Source organism: Pleurodeles waltl, chromosome 4_1, assembly GCF_031143425.1.
Source record: "Pleurodeles waltl isolate 20211129_DDA chromosome 4_1, aPleWal1.hap1.20221129, whole genome shotgun sequence".
Classification (NCBI taxonomy): domain Eukaryota; kingdom Metazoa; phylum Chordata; class Amphibia; order Caudata; family Salamandridae; genus Pleurodeles; species Pleurodeles waltl.
In genome coordinates, this window is record NC_090442.1 from 206,905,355 (window position 1) to 206,930,457 (window position 25,103).

Below are 25,103 nucleotides of genomic sequence, written 5' to 3' on the forward strand. Positions count from 1 at the left end.
AATATGGTAGGACAGGTAGGTTAGGGGACCCCATCATAGGCAGTGTCCCCATAAGTGCACTGCTGAGGTGCCCAGGGTCATTTTAAAGGCAGGCCTCCCTTCCTGGCTGCTTTAAAATTAAAGTTACAAGCAAATTCAACTTTGTAATTAAAAGTACTTCCAAAGTTTTAAACTACCTTAATTTTACATATAGGTCACCCCAAAGGTGTGCCCTAGGTGTCCCAGGGTTAGGTGCAGTGTACATATAAGCAGGGATCTTATAAAATATGTTTTATAAGCCCTGGTGAGGAAAAATAGCCAAATTCGTTTTTCTCTCATGGTAGTGAATAGGCTCTGTAGGCTAAAATGTGGAGACTTTATTTTAATTAATAAAGTCTCCAAAGGAGCTAGATATGGCAAGTGTGGTCTCAAACTGATTGTTATAGTAAATGCAACTTGTCATTGTTGGATTTAATATAACTAGTTAAGGGAAAGAGTTTTAGAACTCTTCCTAAAAGTTACCAGTTTCAGCCCTGTAGTGCCCTTCTTTGGTTGGCCAGCCTCTGGTAGCCTGGCCAGCCTGCCTTGATGAGGTGTGAAGTGTACTTGGCTGCACATAAAGGAAGTGCCTAGGAAGAAGATCTCCCTCAGCAGATGGTGAAACAGGATGTAGGGATAGCTGTTAAACTGGTCTTCAAAGGAGGGAAGGACATTTGGAGCACCTCAGGACCTCCACCATTTCCTGCAAACCCAGACAAGCAGGTGCCCTCTTGATTAGATTGGAAGAGGGCAGGAGACGGGTGTGTTAAGGATTTTTAGCAACACCAGTAGGTGGGCTCAGCCAGACCTAGCCTCAAAAATTCAGTTTCAGCCATTTTGGATTTTTGAAGAATGTTTCTCCCTGGGATTGATTTTAGCCACACTTCCCAGGAAGTGGTCATCCAAGAGGGTGGTGTCCTGCATGTGAACAGTCACCCCCCCAGCTTTTCACCCCAGGAGCAAGGATAAATTTGGCATAACTGTCCCCACACCTCCGATCCCTACAGGGAACAACATCAGACGAAGAAGGACTGCCCTGCTGGACCCCTGACCTGCACCTGGACACTGTACTCTGCAGGACTGCACCAGCTGTACACCTAGGCACCACCACAAGAAGGACTTTGCCTGGCTTCAACTGGTTCCAGAAGGAACTTCCTGCTTGCTACAGGTGACAAATAGCTAACCAGAGCCCCTGCATCAAATCCTAAAGGAGTTGGAGCCATGTGTATTCTTGGAGTTGGAGCCCTAGCCCTCAAGGAGCAACTCAGAGCTTCTGGAACCTGGGGGTGAGCTGTGGACTAATATAGGACCTCCAAAGACCTTCTGGAAGAAGATCCAGAAGTTTGAAGAATACTGGAGATTTTTGGGTACAAAGCTCCATAAAGCGACCGACCTGCCGTCTTGAGTCAAGCTGGCTAACGTTGATCATGACCGACCTGACTTGCAGGTTCTTCCCTCTGAAAAACTCCTAAGTCCCAGACTTCCAGAATTTCACCATGTCTACTGTAAAGGCAATCTGACCATGTCTACTTGAACTTAGCTTGCTGTAGAGGGTTGTCTGACTTCGGAGAGAAAAAGCTAAAAAAAAGTGACAAAGTCAGAACGTAAAAAGTTGACTGGGACTTTCTAGAGCAAGATTCAACTTTGGACTGGACAAAGATTTCCGGACTGAAAAATCATTTAAGTCTAAAGGTAGAATTCCTCACCGAGATCTCCTGCGATGCATATCTAAAGAGGGCTCCGGGAGGTCGGATCAAATTGGTGACATCATCCCACTGAAGAAAATCTTCAAGAAAAAGACTAAGCCTGAAGGTAAACTTTGGACTGAACCTCCCACTTGTGGTAGCTGAGCAGGCCTCCATTGCGATTAGCCTTAAACTTTGACTTTGCCCCGGCCGAGATGCTTCCAGAGATCCTGAGTGGCGCTTTTAGTTTCTAAGAGCTAAAAACTTTAATATATTAAGAATTCATATCTCCAGGTCCCCTTATTCGATTTTATTTGTTTTGGTATCAAATTAAAGATACAAATATTTCCTACTTTTATAAATAGTTTTATGACTTTTATACTATTTCCTGTGTTTTATTTTATCACTGTTCTTTCCTACTTGAATGCTTTACACACTTTGGCCCTCATTACGAATCTGGCGGTCCTTGGACAGCCAGACTTGTGGTGGCAGTCTTACCGCTGCTGGCATTAAAGACCACCATATTATGACTTCGACATTTTAGCTAAAGCCAAACTGCTGAAATGCTGCTTGTACCACTGGAGGTGAGCACCTCTGGCCTGGCCATAGCCGTAATACCACCATTGGTATTACAACTTGGCAGACCGCCAGCATTTTAAAAAATGCTGGCGGTTATGATCCCGATTACAGGAATCTCCATTCCTGTCATCGGCAAACACACTTCCACATGACCACACACCTACATTTACGTACACCCACTCATTCGCTTAAATACCCCCCCACATACTCACACCCAAACACGCACTCAGATACACCAATTCATTCTCACACCTGCACTCGGATACACCCATTCACTCTCACATATACACCCAGATACAACCATTCACTCACACACATCCACTCAAACAGACACATACACTCACAAGTATGCACTCAGACACATACACTTGCATCCCCCCATTCAAACAGACACATACACTCGCATGCACGCACTCAAATTTACACCCCCTCCACATTTACACAAACATAGACACACACACATGCACACACACAAAACACCCCCCTCTGCATACATGCACTCACAAACGCACACACAGACACCCCCCCTACATTCATACAGACATGCACATACCACTCACATTCACACAACACCCCTCACTCCCCACACCCCCTTTTAGACAATCAACTTAGCTGCTTCGGAGAAGTGGCCGTCCGAGAGGAAATGGGCCCCAGCAGTTTCCAGCGCCGGCACTGCACCGCTGTACAAGAAACCATTGTGCCATATTACAGATCGTAATATGGTGGGCAGCGTCCTTTTGGCATGGCAGTGCCAGTGGTGGAAAGCACCTCTATTACGACATCAGCCAGGCTGACGGTGTCGGATTTCCCCCCGGGTGGAAATCAGAACGACGTTGTAATATGGCGGTCTTTGGACTGCCAGCAGTGCTTTGGCGTCAACAGCTTTGACGGGCTTTCAAAAAGGCAGCCGAAGTTGTAATAAGAAACTGTGTCTCTTAAGCCTTGTTGCTCGTTGACAAGCTACCAAGGTTTTATATATGGTCCAAAAGCCGGTGAAAAGCAGAATCACCGGACGGCTGCACAATGTCTCAAGGATCCAGTATAGCTGAGGAATAAACCATCCAATAAATCTCTGAAGAGGTCGATTGTCCGCTATTTATTAATATTTAAAATAATGCTCAAAGGTAATCACAATCACGCTGTCCAGGCCAAATGTATACGCGTTTCAGCAAACGCCTTCAACTGGACATTGGCAGACATTTTTACACACATCTATTTATAAAACCCAGTCCATCCTTTGTTTCAGGGACACCATGTATGTGCTGAAAACGGCGGCCATCTTTCAGCATAATTGATATGTATACAGATATATAGGAGAGAAATGTCATCATATTGATTACATAGTTATTGATGGTTAAAAATTGTGCCAAAATAGATAAATACTAATAACTGGGAAATCAATCGGCAAAATGTATTATATAAATGTATACATAAATATACATAAATAGATATAAATACCATATTAGCATTAATGCATAATTTGATCCAAACAACAACCCCAATAAAATTCCAATTGGATATTAATAAATATCTATCATATGTTGGCAAAAACAGTTAAATATACAGAGTGCAAATAATAACTATAATCAGTTCAAGTTCAAAATTGTAGCCTTGGTTGGCATATGAAAATCGTAAGAAATCAAAATATTGGCCTTAGCAATATGTCTATCATCCGTTGAACAATCTCATAATAATTCCAGCCAATTAGATGACAAATAAAGTTAACTTCATGTCCAGAAGATGTATATATATATATATATATATATATATATATATATATATATATATATAAAACAATGTAAAAGAAAAGATTTACAGTCGAACCACCAATGTTTGTGAAGTGCTTTGTGTCAAAGTGCAATCATATCTAGTCTATAATGTGATAGACAAAGTGTGCAAAAATGTATAAATAAATAAAAGTTAAATACTTCAATTGTAAATATGGCTCTACTAGTTCCAGTACCAATTAAGAGCAAATCCTCAGTTAAAACAGATCTTTATTTGGCATCATCAACATAATACTGTAACTTAGAGGTCTCCTAGAGATCCAATTTAGAAGAGAAGAATATCAAAAATGGACATATAACTCAGCATCTAAATTATGCCCCATGGGCTTTCAGAGCCATTTTAGATTCCATCTGTCTTAGCTCAGCCGTTCTATCACCTCCTCACAAATTTGTTCTGATTGTTTTAATTCCATAAATTTCAAGGAACTACATTCACCCTCATGAGCCTCCCAGAAGTGTTTGGCTAATGGATATGATCTATTATAATTTTGTATCGCTCTAAGATGTTGTAGAAATCTGACTTTGAGTTTATGGATAGTGCTACCAACATATTTTTTGTGGCAGCCACATTCTATAACATAAACAACATATTCAGTCTCACATGTTATGCGATCAGTATTTTCACAAATCTTGCCATCGAATGTGGTATAATTATGTATATTACAGGAAAATATGCAAGATTTACATCGCCCACACTTCCAAAAGCCCAAACTTTTCTTGGATAGCCATGATTTATTATCCTTAAAACAAAACAAACTCCTAGTTAGATGATCTCCTAAAGAGTATGTTTTTGATACTTGATTTGGGGATGTAGTCCAATATTATCTTTGATATGAGGATCATGTTATAAGACATGCCAATTTTTTTGCATAATGTTTTTGAGTTCTGTATGTTGTTGGTTAAATTCAAAAAGTAATCTCAGTGGAGATCTGTATTCTTTTGGATTCTCTTCTCTAACTTCAGATTTGAAGAGCAATTTATCTCTGGGAATATTCATCACCCTATTTTGGGCATCAGTCAAAATCTTCAAAGGATATCCTCTATTCAAAAATCTCTGAGTCATAGTAGTGATTTTGGTTTTAAAGCTCACATTACCTGAGCATATCCTGCGAGCCCGCAGGAATTGACTGTATGGTAAACTCCATTTCAAAGCTTTCGGATGACCAATACTTCCATGTACTATAGAGTTACATGCAGTAAGTTTACGATGGATAGTCGTCTACAATGTATCATCTTTAACAACTACCAAGACATCCAAAAATTAAATAGTCTGTTTACTGTACTTCAAATTTAAATGGATATTGAACTTGTTGTTATTGAGTGCACTGATGTATTGCAAAAGGGACTGTTCATGACCATCCCAGATAAGGAAAAGGCCATCAATATATCTCACCCATAAGACAACTTTCTCCGTGTGGTTCTTGTGAATATCAGACCATGCAACTTCCTTTTCCCACCAACCCATATAAAGATTGTCATATGCGGGAGCAAAAGATGCTCCCATAGCTGTTCCCTGTTTTTGAAGATAGTAATCATTATCAAAAAGGAAGACATTATGCGTAAGGCAGAATTCTAACATGGACAAAAACATATTGGTGTGCTGCAAGAATTCAAACTTGCGTGTCCCTAAAAAGTGTACACAGGCCTGATTTCCATAATCATGCATAATGAAAGTGTATAGGGAGGCTACATCCATTGTGACCAATAGGTAATTGGCCTGCCAAGGAGTGTTGTGTATCTTAGATAGGAAATCGTTAGTATCTCGTAGCTAAGAGGGCAGTTCTGTAACATAGGGGCACAACAAAAGATCTAAATAACGTGAGGTATTTTCTAGTAAAGATCGATTCATGCTGACAATGGGTCGACCAGGGGGGTTTTGTCTGTTTTTATGGATTTTGGGTAAGAAGTAGATACATGGAATTTTGGGAAATTCAATTTTCAAATAAGCATGTTCTTCTTGATCAATAAGGCATTCAGCATGCCATCCATCTAACATCTCCCAATAGCTTAGTTGAAATTGGGCGGTCGGATTTGCATGTAATTTTCCATAATGCTCGATATTGGATAGTTGGCGATGTGCTTCTTTGATATAGTTCTGTACATCCATGATCACAGTATTACCACTTTTAACTGAGGGCTTAATCACAATAGAAGTATTAGATTTTAAGGCATTAAGATCCTTCCAATCAGAGGCTGAAAAGTTGATAAATCTAGATTTCCTAGATTTCCAATTGCTACGAAATTTATTAATATCCCCAACTGCCAACTCATAAAATGTGTCAATTAGATTACCACTGGGTATCTGGGGATTAAACCTGTTGGAAGGTTTCAAGGAGCTGGTGGTGGCATGATTGATTACAAAAGCATATTGGTCAAGGTCTCCATGTCAGTACAGATGTTGTCACTGACTACTTCATCTGTATTGGTTAAATCAACAATCTCAACCAAATCTGGAATATCATCAATGTTAAACCCCGAATACCTAACCACATTAATGTTGTGGGAGCAATGTTTAACTTGGGATTTGCTAGAAAACTACTTCATTAGATGTAGTTTGCAAACAAATTTGTATAATTCAATTTGTGTATTAACATAATCCCAGTGAAGCCTCGTTGCTCTTTGACAAGCTACCAAGGGTTGAGCTGAGGTTAATTCATTGAGACCTTACTGAACCTAGAGGTGGTTGGTTCCCTATTGCTAAGTGTAGGTACTTACCTGCCTTTACCAATAATCCACTTTCTAATATATATATATATATATATATATATATATATATATATATATATATATATATACACACATGTATATATATATCTATAAATATACATGTATATAGATATATAGAGATATATATATATACATACATATAGATGTATAGATATATTCGAAAAAACAAAGGTTAAAGGGATGTTATAATTAGACTCACATTTAAATGTACCAAACCATAGAAATTCACCAGTTATAGTTAGACTTATCTCAAGTAACTATAACTGCTGCCCTAAGGTAACTATAACTCATGCCCCCGCCATGCACAGTTTTTTTGTCAAAAAATGTACTGCAAATGTTACATTGATATCATTAATGATGTTATCAAAGATGTCATGAGTGATGTGATTTGTGTGGTAATTAGCAGTGCACAGCGAGGGACTGAGTTGTAGTTACCTCAGGGCATGAGTTATAGTTACTTGAGATAAATATAACTGGTAAATTTCTATGGTTTGGTAAATTTAAAATGTGAGCCTAACTATAATGTTTCCTTTAATTCTATTACCTAATATAATGTCCCTATAACTTTTGTTTTTTTTCAGTGAATTTCTATGTTTTTTTTTACACAAAGTAATTTTCATTACTATATGTTAATCCAACCAGCACAGGAAGTGGTCACCTCAGAGGGTGGTAGGCTGCACCCCATCGGGCAGGAGCACCCCCCCCCTTCCTACCTCAGGAGCAAGGATAAATATGACAGATCTGCGCCCCCCAACTCAGATCTCTGCTGGTAGAAAATACTAGAGAAAAAGGACTGCCCTGTTTGACCTCTGGCCTGCACCTGAAGAACTGCACTCACAAGGACTGCACCAGCTGCAGACTTTGCGCTTCACCAAGAAAAGGACTCTGCGCTGCTTCTGCAACTTCAGGAGTGGACTCCCTGTAAGCCACAGTTACAAATGAGCTGACCAGAGTCCAGTGCATCAAATCCTGCAACATGAACCCAGCTGACCAGTGGCCAGTGACCAGTGACCATCTGAGGATTCTGACCTGGTGCATTTTCGAACTGTAGTCCCAAGTTCGGAGGAGAAACTCAGAGATTCTGGAACTTTGTATCAAGTTTGTAGATACTTCAAGGACCCAAAAAGGACCTCTAGAAGAAGATCCAGAAGTCTGGAGAAGATTGGGTTGTAAAAAGCTCCCTGTATTAAGAGGTGCATTGTGGAAGTTGTAGTCCCAGACCCAAAGAAGCAAACCAGAATCTCTGAACCCATGGCAGGTGTTGTGGACCACTTTCCTGAATCAAGAAACACTTCTGAAAGTATGTGTAACCTTGTTACATCATGGGTGGCCTGAACTCTGGACTTTGTCCCTGTCCAGTGCAAACTTTTTTGAACCCTTTGAGTGTTATTTGCTTCTAAGCACTACTTTTAATCTTTAAAAAATCATCTCTCTGTTTCCCAACATTGGATATTTGTCACTTTGGTGTCATTTTGAAGATAAAAATATTTCCTATTTTTACAAATTGGTGTCAGATCTTTATTGTGTGTTATGTTTTACCTATTTACTGTTTTGTTGATTTTAAATGCTTTACACACAGTCTCCTAAATTAAGCCTAACTGCTCATGGGCCAAGCTACCAAGGGTTGAGAAAGTATTAATTTTCTGAGAACTCGAGTGGACCTAATGGGGGGTTGTGGCTTATTCCTAAGCGTAAGTACCTACCGGCCCTTACAAATAACTTACTTTCTAACAATGTGTATATATATATATATATATATATATATATATATATATATATATATAAAACCTTACCTGTAAAACTTGCACCACACGTATGCCTTTACCACTCATGCCTTTACAACGTAAATGTAAGTATTCTCCAAGTAAGTATAAAGTGTTTATACATAAAAAATTTAAGAATTTTACAAGCAAGTACAAATCCTTTACATTACCTGGTGGCAGTCACCACTAGGTAATTATAGTTAGGACCTAGTGTATAGATAGATAGATAGATAGATAGATAGATAGATAGATAGATAGATAGATAGATAGATAGATAGATAGATAGATAGATAGATAGATAGATGGATAGATGGATAGATAGATAGATAGATAGATAGATAGATAGATAGATAGATAGATAGATAGATAGATAGATAGATAGATAGATAGATAGATAGATAGATAGATAGATAGATAGATAGATAGATAGGGTTTGTACTTATCTTTTTGTTGTGAAGGCATGCATGGTAAAGGCATATCTGTTGTAGAAATTTGCATGCTAAAGGCACGCGTGGTAAAGACGCATGCGTTCTAATGACCGCGTTGTAAAGGCATGTGTGGTATTGTCATGCATGGTTCTGCCATACAACCTGAAATACATCACCATAATACTAGACACAATATCAATCCAAAACTGCAAGCTTGCCACAGATAAATTGCTCCATACAACCCTTTTCATATTCGCTCCACTGCGATTGCCCGCAGAACTGCAAGAACACAGCTGATCTTCCAAACTGGGCCACAGATTTTCAGGACATGAACTGGACTTGAGCATGCTCTTGCTCTTTTGCAAAGAAATTTAGCTCCCTACACCTCAGTGATAATCCAGCCTCATCGCTACCTCTTGATAGAGCAGGCTTTCTTGAATCTCAGTCTATTTGGAAACTCATCAAACAAAATCCAGCACTGGTCATTTGGACTTTTGATTGTCGACGCGAAGTGAAACAAAGTAGCTACTATCAGAAATAGATTGAAAGTACAGGGAAAGCAATATGGCTCCACAAAAACACCGAAAGGATGGTGTCCAAACTAGACTTAAGGTTTGATAGAAAGAGTTAGAGTATCCAAGCATGAAGCTGAACACTCTGGACAAGAGAAATCAGCAAAGTCAAGAAGAGATCTTCTCTCAGCAAAGTCACAATAGAATTTGATCTGCTATTCGAAGAGCACACAGTTGAAGCATAAAAAAAGTCTCCAACAAACTTTTCCTTATCACCTTCCATGAAACAAACCAATCAAAGATAGTGTTCTCACGGAGCAGGTAGACTCCTTAATTTCCCAGCTTCCATCACAGAAGTAATCATATAGGGACCTTGAATGTGTAACATCAGTCTGGTCCACCTGGTACAGGATGGTATCTCCTACTGTCTTAGTCTCCATATCTGAGGCTAAAAGTTAATTAAAGTATCAGTGGTTTGTTAGTCTAATACAATGAACCTATCCTAAGCTAATTAGGATGTAGATGAAGGTGAAGGTGCCTGCAGAGGAGAGACAAACAAGATACTTGCAAAACTTTTTATAAAATGTAAAATGTTCACTAAGGCCTGGTTACAAATTAAGTCAATAATAGATTTAAACAGGTTCTAAATGAACACAGTAAGCGTAAGTGATTGTATCAAATGCAGCTTTAAAGTAAGCATACATTCCTTTCACTGTGATTACGTTTATTATATAATTCAGCTTAATATACAAGTGGCAGTCACTCAGCAGTTGTGCCTCTATTAGGGTGGAGGAGTGTCGCCCTTCCAATGCGAGGGCAGCAAACATGAAAAATAAATTGGTAATAAAACAAATGTATTATCATTCTATTTTTTATGTTGGCAGTTGAGTATGAGGGTGGGGTCAGCAGCAGGGAGAAACAGAGTATACTTCAATTTGAAGTGAACATGTCACTTTGGGTGGCTGTCTTGTGATGGCCAGCCAGATATGCGCACTTTAAACTCTCTAACTGGTGCTGTCTTAGACAACTGGATGGAGAGCAGGCACAAGCCACCAGTGCCTGGATGAGCATTGAACCAGTCTGCTCCAGCCAATCCTGATGCTTCTCCCATGCTGCCTGAGCAGCATGAAAGCAGCATCTGGATTGGTAGCGGGGAGCTGCCTGAGGCTCTGGGAGCCTGTTCTGGAGCCACGGACTGCCGATGAAGAGGAGCACTGAGCACCAGGTAAGTGAATCTTTTTATTTTTGTATCTAAATTAGATTAAACTCACTGACAGGCAATGTGAGAAATTTGCAGTGCCTTTAGCCTCAAGTCCAGAGCTCTCAATTATGTCCTGTCATAAACACTGTCTAAAATGGACCACGTTTGAGAGCTTTGTAGTTAAGCTTAAAGGGACTGCTGGTTTTTATCAGTGCCTGTCAGTGGGTCAAATATTTGCTCCACCACTTTTATCTGCTGCTGACTGCCACAGCTCTCACTAAAAGGAGTATACAACCGCCTATTATGAATCATCAATATAATGCACACAATTGATACAGTTGAACACACATTGAATATATATGTTGCATTTAAAAGAGGTGCTGTCATATTTATATGAATGGCTTTAGGGCTGATGCTGTCCATGGCAACTGGACTTCTACTTCTAGAACCCAGAGTGTAGATTACTGGGACCCAGAGTGAGGGTCAGTTGGAAGGAGCTCAGACTAGCAGGGTCATTGATCCTTCTTGTTTAAGAAAGACTTATGAAAATCTGCAGCGTCTTAAAAGGTGGATACTAAATTATGCTACTCCATAATCAAGGAGCCGTAGTCTTCTTTAGAGTATGTCTCCACCAAGTAGAGAGAGTGATGCTGTCTTGTTTAATTGGATAAGTGATTTGCATATAACACATAGACAGGGTGTCACTTGTTAACTATTTGAACTTGTGTTATCAGAAAATAATCCAGAGGTGTGGCTTTCAATAGTACCGCAGGTAGAGTGGCACTAGGATCCAATGGCTTGAGGGGTACTCTATCCCGAGGATGGTTCCTTTTCCACTCAACCAGGGTTTAGGGGTCCACATACCTCTAGTGTATTGAGTTCTAAGGCTCCTTTACTGCACCACTGAAATTATCATGTTCAAGCTGTTTGCTGTCTCCTCTTAGTTAATTCTGCTTGTTGTTGCAGGTCCTGGCCTGGCGTTCATTGCTTATCCACAAGCTGTCTGCATGATGCCATTCCCACCACTTTGGGCTTGTTTCTTTTTTCTGATGATTATTTTCCTGGGGTTGGATAGTGAGGTGAGTTCTTGCTACCAATGAAAAAACATCATACTAATACTAATGAAGGTTTCACTTCCATGTCAAGACACAAATAGACATTGGCCTTAAACTAGACACAACATTTATCTTTAGACTATATTAGAAGATGCAACTACGAATGATGGAGGTCCTGCAGCATCTCCACACGCCACAGTTGTTGGTTTTCTTATATTGTAGAAAATCATGATTTCAGCATTATCACTCTATAAAAGGATCTAGCACCAATGAAGATAAGAATGCCTAAACAAAATATGGATGCAGCAGTATTAGCAATATGATGTTATTCTAGGACATGATAGATAAACCATTTTACACTCTTGAGTGATGTATTAAATATGGAAAACACGCATAATTATCCAGTTAACCATCAATCTGCAATAGTAGTTAGCATAGGCTGTAAAACCTATTTCATCAGCCAATAAATATTGTTGGACCAGGCTCTTTCAGTAGAGTCACCCCAGATTTTTGCTTTCCTTGACAAATCCTTTTTTGTTGGGTTTGAAGGCTCTGTACATGTTGCTCCCACTAACCAGTGGTAAAGTGCTTGTGTTCTCTCCCTCAACATAGTAGAATTGGCCTATTCCTGATTGGTACATTTAATTTGCTTGTAAATGATACTAGATGTACCCAGCGTCTGTGAATCTACTAGTAGACTGCAACCCTCATTTTTGCCCCTAAAGTAGCACTGTAAGACATGTCTCTGGCCTGCCACTGCAGCATGTGGTGCAGTTTTACACTGCCATATCAACCTGCCAAATAAACCTTTTACTGGGCTTAAACCTTCTTTTTAATGCTTTCAAGTTGCCCCCTAAAGTAGACCATAAACACTCAGAGGGCAGAGTACATGGTATTAAAAAAGCAGGGCATACGTATTTGAGTTTTATATGTCCTGACAGTGATAAAATTCTAACTTTGTTTTTCACTGTTTCACTCCTCCCTATAGCAATGGTTACCCTATCACTCTTAATAAGTAATACCTTCAGTTTGGAAACAGACAGGAAAATGCTTATTACACTCAAATGGATAGTAATTTAAAATCTTATTTAATGGTAACAGTCTGATTTTAAGCTACTATTCTGAAACTTCGACTTTTTAAAAAGTTGACATTTTGTGCCTGCACCAAATGTGTCTTTCTGCCAGTGTCCAGGGTTACGTATTGTGAAAGGCTCCCCTGTGGTGTTTTGTAAATTTCTTCCAGCCCTGGGGACAAAAGCACCATCGGTGTGGGACAGGGAGTTGCTTCCTGAGCAGGATGTCCTAGCGGGTTATATTCAAAGCCAATTCTTCCCCCCTTAGGCAGAAGCAACAGCAGCAGGCCAGCACAGCAAAGCAACAGACAGAGTGGCAGGTCCTCCTCAAGCATCAAGCTCTTCTCCTTGGCAGAGGGTCCTCTTAGTAAAGAAGTGATCTGAAAATCTGGGATTTTGGGTCCACTACTTCTATTCATTTCTGCCTTTGAATTAGGAAAGTCTCATTGGTTCACAAGATCCTGCCTTGCCCAGGCCTTGCCGTAGACACACACCAGGGGGTTGGAGACTCCATTGAATGTGGATAGGCGCAGCCCGTTCAGGTGTAAGTAGCAGCTCCTCCCTCCCCACTCTAGCCCAGGAGACTTCTCAGGATATGCAGGCTACACCCCAGCTCCCTTTGTGTCATTGTCCAACAGTATGTGTTAAAATGTACTGTATTTCACTGGACTCTTTTGGAATTTTCCTGTGTAGTGTTTTTACTTTATCACTGTTTTAGTGCTGCACAATTACTTTACTCATTGCCTTTTGGTTAAGTCAAACTATCAGATGGGTAAGCCAAGTTTTATTTAGTGACTTTTGTGATTTGCCATGACATGGATTGTGGCTTTCACCCCCTCAACTAATAACCCAGTTTTTTCAGAGATTGAACAATTAATTTATTGATTCGTAAAATGCATTAGAAAACGAAATAGTACGACAAAACGTCACCACAAAAAACCTTTAATTGTACATGATATATTAGTGCACCAATATTGAAAATTTCAAATAATGAAAAAGGTAAATATATGTAAATGTAGAGAAGTAAAAGAACTCCATATATGAAAGACTAGCCTACAACGTTTCCACTGAAACAATATAAATACATCAATTCTGCTGTTCTATCAAACAGACATTTTTCCTGTTTGCATTTACGCTTTTCCAAGAATCAAAATACACTCCTCAACAACTAGTTGTCGATGAGTTGCACTTCGATCTCACAGTATGGGAGTATAGTTTTGTTGACATCTGGGCTGGCATCCTTAGGAGATGTTTGCTCCTAGCATAAAACAAAAACACCAGTATAATAGCGATCAAAGTTAGGGCCTTAATAATTTAACCCCATCAACTATAAAAGAGGTTGTCTCCATTCCTGTAATTCATTGGAAGTGAAAAAAGATTATGTAGTAGCTTAGTCAGTCAGGACCATGAATAAATACATAAAGTGCTCGGACAATTGTTGTGGGTAAGTGTCCCTCGACACCTTCATTTACAGCACAGTTAATGGTTTGTCCACCCAGTGCCCAAATATTTCCTCGTAGCCTTGTTATTCTTCCGGCTCATTAATTTGCACCTAGGCAGAAACCAAACAAATGACAAACTAAACATGGGTCAACCTCACAGAATGTTAATCATTAAAATGAATTTGCATTTAATGTAATACTGCTACCATTATTTATTTTTGATACAGTGAGGGTGGAGGTGGATACTATCAATGAGCACGAGCAAAAAAAATAGGTCTACATTTTTTGGCAAGGCAGTACATCGTCTGGCTTTTGTCCGATGCTGAGCAGCCTTGTTAAAAAAATCATTAAAAAGAAGGTGCAATGACACGTGGTCATCTCATTCCATTAAAGCAGTGGTTCCCAACCTTTTGACATCTGTGGACCTCCACTTTATCATTACTGAAACCCGAGGACCCCCACTGAATCATTATTGGAATCCGGGGACCCCATACCGAGTCCTTACTGAAAGCTGGGGACCTAATCTGTTAATATTATTTCATTTTCTAAGCCGTCGCAGACCCCCTGAGGAGGCTTCACGGACCCCTAGGGGTCCCCAGACCACAGGTTGGGAACCACAGCACTAAAGCACACATTTGTGATGACATGCGTGCACGTGCCCGAAAGCATGCACATGCCAGTGGAATGATGGAGTCATAATTTTCTTTATTTTTTCTTTACTCATTCAAGATGGTGGATGCTACTTGGACTGGTAAGTGAAAAAAATGCAAAATGCAAAAATGAAACTCATTTTTTTTAAAAGGACCGTAGGGGCAGGGGGGGCATAGTAGAGAAGTGAAGTGAGGGAAGGGTGAGGAAGAGGAGCGGAAAAGCATTGCATGAGGAAAAGAAAAACACAGGCAGGTCAAGGAGCACTCATGGAGAGAAGAACAGGCTGGGGGAAGAGAAGAACATGAAGTGCAGGAGGAGAAGCACACAAGGGTGGAAGACGCAGATATGGGAGACAATATCTCAGGATTGGGGAGCAGCACACAAAAGTGAGAACAACATAGAACACAAAGGTGTTAGAAGGCGAAGTACATGGGAGGAAAACAAGGAGCATGTATTGGGCATTTGGGGGGTAGGACAAAGTGGAGAGAAGGAGATAACTGGAAAACACGTGCACACTCATGAAGTGCTTAAGAAAAAAGGAAAAAGGTACCCTGAAATTGAGCAGTTCAGATATAGAAGGCAGCCAATTAGAGAGATGCTAAAAGACCGTGCTCAAGGGGAGGGTGGGAAACAAATATGAAGAAGTTGGGACAAAGAAAGCCATTGAATAAGAACCAAGAATGTAAAAGTAACAGTATAGCCAATCAGTGGTAAGCTGTGGGTAGGGTTGCCACCTTCTCAGAGAAAAATAGGAACAGTTGTTTGCATTTAAAGCTTCTGTAAATGCCCGGACATGATGCTTGCAGAAAACAAGAGTGACTTCTGATTTTTTACATGCCCTTTCTATAGTTCTTTAGTCAGGGGTCATGAAGAAAGATCTAAAACACATTTTGAACAGTTTTCTTCCTATAATTAGTGTTTAGTTATACGGAAAAAATGTTGATTTTTGGTGATCTTTTTCTAATTTTTGTACTGGCTGTGACATTAAAATACTGTGCGTGCTGATAAAAAATGGGGAAGTGGCATCCCTCGCTGTAAGCCCCTGTACGTTTTTGGTAAGTCCACAATAGGCATTTGAAATCCGGTAGATGCTGCCTGGCAGGCTCGACATAAAAAGAATGATGTCTGGTCGATACATTCTAGAGATATCTGAAGTTCTCCCAGTAGTCCTTGCATTTGAGTAATGATATTTTCATTTGTTTAGCATTCATGTTTCAAAATTAAAAGTCAATCTGTGCTTTGATGTTTAATGGGAGCAATAAACAGAATCACATCACTTTGCTGTCACTGTTTAGATTTGCTTGCCCTCCAATCATTGCTGTTTCATAAAAGTTCCTGTAATGTTGCATCTCAGCCAATTATTGAACTAATTATTCAGCAAATCTGTTTGGAGCCATTACATAATTTAATTGACTGATTCATTTGAGGGTCATGGTTTATTCTTTTTGAGAGATAAGTTAAGGATGTTTGCAATTGAGTTCTGGAGTGTCAAAATGGAAACTCATGAAAAAAGGTTGCATTCGGGACAGTCTGGTTCCATATTAAATATGTATATTTAAATTCATTTTTTCAAACGCTAGATCTCTTTGCACATTTTGCAGCTGTCTGTCTTTTACTGTGAGTAGTACAATTTTAAAATAATAGATTGCATTTTTCTAGTTCTTTCAGTCGCTGGGTAGAACCTCATAGAACTATATATACACGTGCAACGATCCAGTTCTGTGACTGGTTACAGGCACAAGCATCGAGGTTTCATAAAATACAAGAGTGTATTTTGCACTGATTAATTTGCATTTATTTGGTGTATAAGGCATATGCAATATATTTTATACCCATTTACCTGAAATTGAAAGGAAAACAAAATATTTGCAGAATAATTTGTTCTTGTTAGCCGCGTCTCTTAACCGTCAAACTCATTGGCACTGACCCTATTGCACTTAGGATCACAGTTGCCATCCTTTTTATGCATTTTAACTTCTGGCTTTCGATAACGCAGTACCTTACTTAGGGGGTCATTACAACATTGGCGGTAAAAGGCGCTTACCGCAGTGCAGAAGACCGCCAATACACCGCCGTGGCCGCGGTAGACCAGCACAGCTATTATGACACACATATCGGAATCCGCCGAAATTCAGACACCCACACAACACCGCCACACCAAAGGTCAGTGATAAACATGCGGAAACAAATCCTCCACCTCCACGCCAACAGAAACACGCCCATGCTATTGCGACCCAGAATCCACGCGGCGGTCTTTCAACCGCAGTATTCCATTGGCGGTACACACCGCCGCGCTCAAAATACACACACATCTACAAAACACGCCACATTGGACAATTCCAAATACACACACCTGATACACATACAAACACCACTCCCACACACCCAACACAATATAAAATACAATCCCACATCACCCACAAACCCCTACGACCTGAAATTCTGAAAGGAGGCCAGAGAGACAGCACAGCAATTGACAACCCCATCACACAGAGGCACACAACACCATCACCCACACAACATCCACGCACAAAACCCCACACACCACTACACTCACCACACTCATCACCACATACACCACCCCACACCTCACCCACACCACCCCATGGCACGCCAAAGACACCCCCGCTTTTCCGAGGAAGAGCTCAGGGTCATGGTGGAGGAAATCGTCCGGGTAGAGCCACAGCTATTCGGATCACAGGTACAGCACACATCAATAGCCAGGAAGATGGAGTTATGGCCCAGAATAGTGGACAGGGTGAACGCCGTGGGACAGCACCCAAGAAATAGGGAGGACATCAGGAAGAGGTGGAACGACCTATGGGGGAAGGTGCATTCCACGGTCTCCAGGCATAACATCGAGGTGCAGCGGACTGGCGGCGGACCCCCACCTCCTCCCCCACAACTAACAACATGGGAGGAGCAAGTCTTGACCATCTTGCATCCTGAGGGCCTTGGAGGAGTCGGTGGAGGATGGGACACTGGTAAGTCAAATCTTAACTATCATATCCCCCACCCTACCTGCATGCTATCACACACCCCCATCCTCACACCCTCCTCTATCACTCCAACTCCTCACTAATGTACCCATAACACAAATCACCCATTCCAACACCAAGCCCTGCATGACACAACTCAGCATGGTCACCCCTCACTAAAGCATGCTCACTGCACATACCCAGAACACCCCCCAAAACCATCATCACACAAGCCCGCACACAGGAATGCTTGCACTGGGGTTCACGCACACCCACCCATTACACACCATTACACACACACATGCAATAATCATGCTCTTATGCCCCTGCAGGAACCCGAAGGACCGTTACCACACCAGAGGGTCCAGACAACACCACTCCACCCACAGAAGAGGCCCACAGTGACGAGAGCGGCTCTGCCCTACTAGATCTTGATGACCAGCCCGGACCATTGTGGGCCTCAGGACAGTCGGTTCCCCTTGCACAGGCACAGCCCAACACTGACCTTCCACCCTCTGGTAACACCAGCACAGCACCCACCCAGCGGGCCCAAACCTCCCTACCCAGGACAGGTCAATCAGCAGTGTGTACACCACTACAGGGCACCCAGGGTAACCCACCACCCCAACAACAACAGGGACCTGGGGGCAGTGGTAGTGGGCACACAGTCCAGGGGACGGAGGCACAGGAACATAGGGGAACTGGGAGGGCTGCTGTGCGACAGAGGGAGGACAGGCCAAGGGAACCAACTCTCCACGAGGCCCTCTCCACCATCATGGGAGCATACCACCACTCCCAGGAGACGATGGCGACAGTCCAGGACAAGTTTCAGGAGACCCAGCGCCTGCAGAAGGACTAGTATTTGGGGAGGAGCTCAGGACCATCAGCTCCGCCTTCGGAACCATCGTAGGGGTGCTGAAGGACATACAGCAGACCTTGAGGGACACCGTGGCACTCCAAGGGGCCCCTGACACTAGCCACGATGATGAACTGCCCACCACCTCCGCTGGCGCTAGTGGACAGGACGCCCCGCCACAGGACCACCACACCAGCACCCCATCCCCTGCAGACGGACAACCACCACACAAGCGGTCCCTGAGATCCAGGAACAGGACAGAGCAAGATGGCAAGACCCCACCAGGAAATAAGACCACCCTGATTGTCCTCCCACTGTCCCACTTTGTTACCCTGTCCATATTCGAACTGCCCCAGCTCCACTTCCTATGCCTAGGTGGGCAGTGCACCTGTGAGACTAATAGACTGGACTCTGCCATGGACATTCCTCCACCATCCCCCATCACCATTTTACAACCCCCCTTCATTTTTTGAGCACTTAAATAAACACCCTTGAAACAGAAAACAATCTGGAGTCAGTCTATGATTTGGTACTTTGTATTATCAATTACAGTGTCATAATGGCTGTACCATTGTACGGCTAACATACCTATGTCACACATCACAAGCCCATGAAGGATGCAAACAGTTGACACGTAGGTTACCACACCTGTGAAACTGAAATGGAAGGGTCCAACTCAGTTAACAAATAGTGATTGAAATGGAGGAACAGGATAGAGGTAGACGTGTGAAAGTTAATGTAATGTTAAACCAGAAAATGTTCTCACCTGTGTGTCACTGGAAATATTGCTGTATGACTGACTCCCTGTTGTCGTTTTCTTCTTCCTCAGCTTCATCCTCATCACTGTCCACAGGCTCCACAGCTGTTACAATACCGTCATCGGGATCATCCTCCTGCAAAAAAGGCACCTGGCATCGCAAAGCCAAATTATGGAGCATGGAGCAGGCGTTGATGATGTCGCACACCTTCTTCGGTGAGTAGAATAGGGATCCACCTATCATATGGAGGCACCTGAACCTGGCCTTCAGGAGGCTGAAGGTGCGTTCGATCACCCTCCTAGTCCGCCCATGGGCATCATTGTACCGTTCCTCTGCCCTGGTCCTTGGATTCCTCATTGGGGTCAATAGCCAGGACAGGTTGGGGTAACCAGAGTCCCCCAATAGCCATACACGGTGCCTCTGGAGTTGACCCATCATATCAGGGATGCTGCTATTCCGCAGGATGTAGGCGTCATGCACAGAGCCAGGGAACACAGCATTTACCTGGGAGATGTACTGGTCTGCCAAACAGACCATCTGGACATTCATCGAATGATAACTCTTCCGGTTCCTGTACACCTGTTCACTCCTGTGGGGGGGGGGACCAGAGCTACATGGGTCCCATCAATAGCACCTGTGACGTTGGGGATATGTCCAAGGGCATAGAAATCACCTTTCACTGTAGGCAAATCCTCCACCTCAGGGAAAATGATGTATCTCCTTACGTGTTTCAGCAGGGCAGACAACACTCTGGACAACATGTTGGAAAACATAGGCTGGGACATCCCTGATGCCATGGCCACAGTTGTCTGAAAAGACCCACTTGCAAGGAAATGGAGCACTGATTCCAGTCGGATAGCGGATTGGTGACATCAGGTCTGGCTCCAACTGGGTACATAGTTCCTGGATAGTGGCACAGTCAAACCGGTAGGTGACGATGACATGTCTTGCTTCCATTGTCGACAGGTCCACCAGCGGTCGATACACCGGAGGATTCCGCCATCTTCTCATATGTCCCAGCTGACGGTGCCTACGAAGGACAACAGCGAAGAACCAGTCACTATTCCTCCAGGTATGTACCCACAGTTACACACAAGACTACACCAGACACAAAACCCTTCCTGTATGTGTGTTGAGTGTAGGCCTAGCTATGTGTGACGCAGTCGTAAATGAAGCCATGTGGGCCCCTGAAATGGCGGCTGCCTGACCTCTAAACTGGGACAATGGGATTGTGGGGTAACTGCGCTGGCGTTGCACACCGTCGCGGTAGGCGGTCGTAGACCGCGGCGCAATGCTGCATTGGTTAACATTGGACCCTATGGGTCCCAGGAGCCAATGAACAGGTGCAACAGCGGTGATGATGCGCACCGCCGTGGACGTCACCGCCGCGGACGTCACCGCCATTTTCTATCTGTTCAATCACTAGATACCTGACCTTCGACAGGAGAGGACCTACGCTGCTAGTGCTGCTGTGACCTCGGTCTGGAAGCGACGATGGCTGCTGCGTCTGGGGAAAGGGCCCCTGCCTTCACTGCACAGGAGTTGGAGAAACTTGTGGATGGGGTCCTCCCCCAGTACACGCTACTCTACGGTCCTCCAGACCAACAGGTTAGTACACAGGAAGCACGTTGTATGGGCTAGGCCTGGGTGGAGAGGGCTGGGTGGAAGAGGGAAGGGGGCAGAGTTCATAGAACATTAATGCATGGGAATGAATGGGCGACATGGCCAGAGTAGGGAGGGGGCCAGTCACATTGACAGTGCAGTTGGTAATGACTGTTCCTCTTCCCTTGTGCATGTCATGTAGGTCAGCGCCCACCAGAAGAGGGACATTTGGCGTGCCATCGCCAAGGAGGTCCGGACCCTGGGGGCCCACCAGAGACGGGGCACCCACTGCCGTAAGAGATGGGGGGACATTCGCTGCTGCAGCAAGAAGACGGCGGAGGCTCAGCTGGGGTTGGCCTCCCAACGTGGGAGGGGTGCCCGTCGCACCATGACCCCCTGATGTTCCGGATCCTGGCGATGGCCTACCCGGAGTTGGATGGGCGCTTGAGGACATCACAGCAAATACAAGGGGGTGAGTACAACCTCATTCTGCGGACTTTGCGTGCAGTGGAGGTGTCTGGATGGGGGAGGTGGGCTGTGGGTGTCCCTAGGCCAGGGCGAGTTAGGTAGGCAAGGCCTCTCCGTAATGTAGGCCATGTGGCACTCAACCCCACCTCAGCAGAGTGCCAAGTCGAGGTATAGTTGCCCCTGTGGCATCCATGTGCGCAGATGTCCACCATTGCCATGTAGGCCATAACCCAGAAATTGCATGTGCAGAGTGCAGGAGCACGGCGTTATGCAGGGGGCTGCTGCGTCTGTCTTGTTCGCCAACGGTAGCGGAATGCCATGCACTAAAACTCTCTTTCTTCTGTCTCCCCCCCTTTTCCTGCTCTCCCTGTCCTTTTGTACATCAGCATCAACAGGGGGAGGTACAGTAACACCGGAGCACGAGGGAGCTGCATCCCACATGGCCATGGAGGGCCACACCACGGACTCTGAATGCACCAGTGGGACGGAGGGCGAGGGGAGGTTCACTTCGGCCACCGGATCACCAACCAGCGACACGGACTCGTCCGCCGATGGGAGCTCCCCTGTGGTGGCGGCACCATCTGTGCCCCCCACTTCAACAGGTACAGCCGCCACCTCCCCTATCAGCCCCGCCCTCCCAGCAGCCCCTCAGCGTTCGCCCCGTGCCCGCTCACCCAGGAGGGTGGGCATCACCTTCGCCCCAGGAACCTCAGGCCCTGCCCCAGTCACCCCTTCTGCCCTCAGTGAGGAGGCCATTGACCTCCTCAGGTCACTCACTCACAATCTCCTGTACCCCAGCCCATCCCAAGCACACCTACAGACCAGCATGCACACAAGTCAACACACACAAGTAGCTCAAGCAAACATAGGCACCACACACACCACAGGCACTCACGCAAGCCTCACCCACATACAGACACAGCAACATCCACTGCCTCCACTGTTATGTTATTTGTTATGTTATTTTTATTTGTACCGCGCACAGCTGCCCCAGCAAAGGGGCGTCCCGGCGCTTTGAGAAGGTAAACACAACACAGCACTAAAAGCGGGCAAAAGAAGACAAAACACAACAGATAAGCTTAAACAAATAAAAAGGTCTTAATAGCCCGCCTAAACTGAAGGAGCTCATCAATGGCCCGGATTTGTGGAGGAAGAGAATTCCACCAACTCGCTGCCAGGACTCGAAAGGAGCGGCCCCCAATTCTGCTCAGCTTAAAGCACGGAACCACTGCTAAGTTCTGGCCTAACGATCTAAGAGTGCGAGAGGGAACATAAGGAATCAGCAATTTCTCCATGATTTGCGGGGAAGTACCCTTTAAGATTTTAAATGCAAAACAGAGAACCTTAAATCTAATCCTCTGCTGCACAGGGAGCCAGTGGAGAGAGCGCAGAGTATTGGACACCGAACATCGCCTGGGGAGACCAGTCACCAGTCGGGCCGCAGCGTTTTGAACCCGCTGGAGCCGCCGAAATTCTGACTGGTTTATCCCCGCCAGTAGGGAGTTGGCATAGTCCAACCTAGACAGCACTGATGCTTGAACCACCAGCTGTCTTGTAGGTGCATCAAAGAATTTGAGGATAGGTCGAAGTCCTCTGATGATGCCATAGCAAGAAGCTGCCACCTTCTTGGTATGACAGATGAAACTCAGAGAAGAATCAAACCATACCCCCAAGTTTTTTATCTCTGCCGCTGGGAGGGGAGTCACACCCAACTCCAAAGGCCACCATTTATCATCCCACAAAACCACCTGTTTACCAACCACCATAATCTCCGTCTTTTTGGTGTTTAACTGGATCAGTTGGATTTCATCCAGTTAGCCACTTCCCGCAGACCATCACAAAACCTGGGAGCCTCCAGGTCTGAGTCCCCACTCAGTGTGACCGCCAGCTGCGTATCATCTGCGTAGGATACCATGGTTAGGCCCCACCACTTGACGACCGCAGCCAACGGTCTCACATACAGATTGAAAAGGGTGGGACTCAGTGAAGACCCCTGTGGGACTCCCTGGTCTAACGGGTAGAGTGACGACTTACCGGGCGGGATCGCCACCTGGAATGACCTATCCATAAGGAAGGAACAAAACCAGTGCAAGGCGGAGCCAGAAACGCCCACCTCCTCAAGACGCCGAATCAGAATTCCGTGCGAGACCGTGTCGAAGGCGGCACTAAGATCTAATAACAACAGTGCCGCCGTCCGACCGGAATCCATCACGGAGCGCAGATGCTCGACCATCGAGAGGAGGGCAGTCTCCGTACTATGACCCGCGCGGAACCCGTTCTGGGTAGGATCAAGAATGTTAAACCTACCAAGGTGGTCTGTAAGAGTGGCATTCACATGGGCCTCTGCTATTTTCGTGGCCCAAGGAAGAAGGGAGATAGGGCGGTAGCTTTCAGGTTTAAGGGGGTCAAGGGTCGCCTTCTTCAGAATTGGCGTAACTACTGCCTGCTTCCATCTAACGGGAACCACTCCAGAAGAAAGAGACAGGTTGATCAAGGACAGTACCGGGGAGCGGCAAACCGGTGTCCCCCTCCTCCTCTTCTCCCTCCTCCCTCCCAGTCTCCACATCTAGAGGCACCATGAGTCGCACAAGGAGACCCAGCACCACAAGCCGCTCACCTGCACTCACCACCTCCACTGCCATTTACACGTCCCCTGTGTCCTCTCCCAGTGTGTCTGTGACGCCCCCTCCCAAATGAAACACAAACGCCGGCAATCACTCACCCAACATACATCCACCTCACAACAGCCTCCAGTACCTGCACCTGCACCCAAAACAGCTAAAGTGACACCTCCGACAACCACCTCCTCTTCTTCCACTCCCAGACCCCCTCCAGCTACCCATCCCAGTGTTCGTCAGAAACTGTCCCTCTGTAAAATTGACCTTTTTGCCCCTGCCCCCCTCCAATTCATCAGTCCCGTCGTAGTGCCTCAGCCAAAAAGCCTCCAATACCAGTGGTGCGTGTTCAAGGCTTGTGGAGTGCACCGGCCACTAGGGCAGGCAGTAGGACCCGGAGCCAAGGCACTGGCAGCCCACCCCCTGTAAAGGCTCTAAAATTGGAGAGTGGACAATGGGACTGTGTTAAGACTCCTAGTGGGACAACAACTGACATGGGTTCGAAGGGGATTGGTGAGTCAGCTGTGACTCCAACAAAGGTGGGGAAGGTCCAGAGGAAGTCTGCCCAGCCTCTTGTGAGTGTCACGGCGGAGAAGTGCGCCATAATTTCCGGCGGTCCAGACACAACCGCCAGCACCGTCGTCACTGGTCAGGAGACCACCGCCGGAGTCACAGCCCAGGAGGGCACAAGTATCGTCACTGGTCCAGAGACCACCGCCAGAGTCACAGCCCAGGAGGGTGCAAGTATCGTCACTGGTCAGGAGACCACCGCCGGAGTCACAGCCCAGGAGGGCCCAAGTATCGTCACTGGTCCAGAGACCACCACCAGTGTCACAGCCCTGGTGGGCCCCGGCTGCCACAGCCCCGCTGGGCAATGATGGAACGTCATGCCACACACCAATGCC

The 25,103-nt window shown here is 44.6% G+C and overlaps 1 protein-coding gene across 1 annotated transcript in view; it reads left to right on the top strand.

The window, feature by feature from the left end:
* The window catches only part of LOC138287580 (sodium- and chloride-dependent GABA transporter 2-like), a 769,612-nt gene that overhangs the window by 661,115 nt on the left and 83,394 nt on the right, over nt 1-25,103 (top strand). The window contains exon 10 of the mRNA XM_069228139.1: nt 11,667-11,779. Coding sequence (XP_069084240.1) covers nt 11,667-11,779 — 113 coding nt within the window. The remainder of the gene's footprint in view (nt 1-11,666; nt 11,780-25,103) is intronic.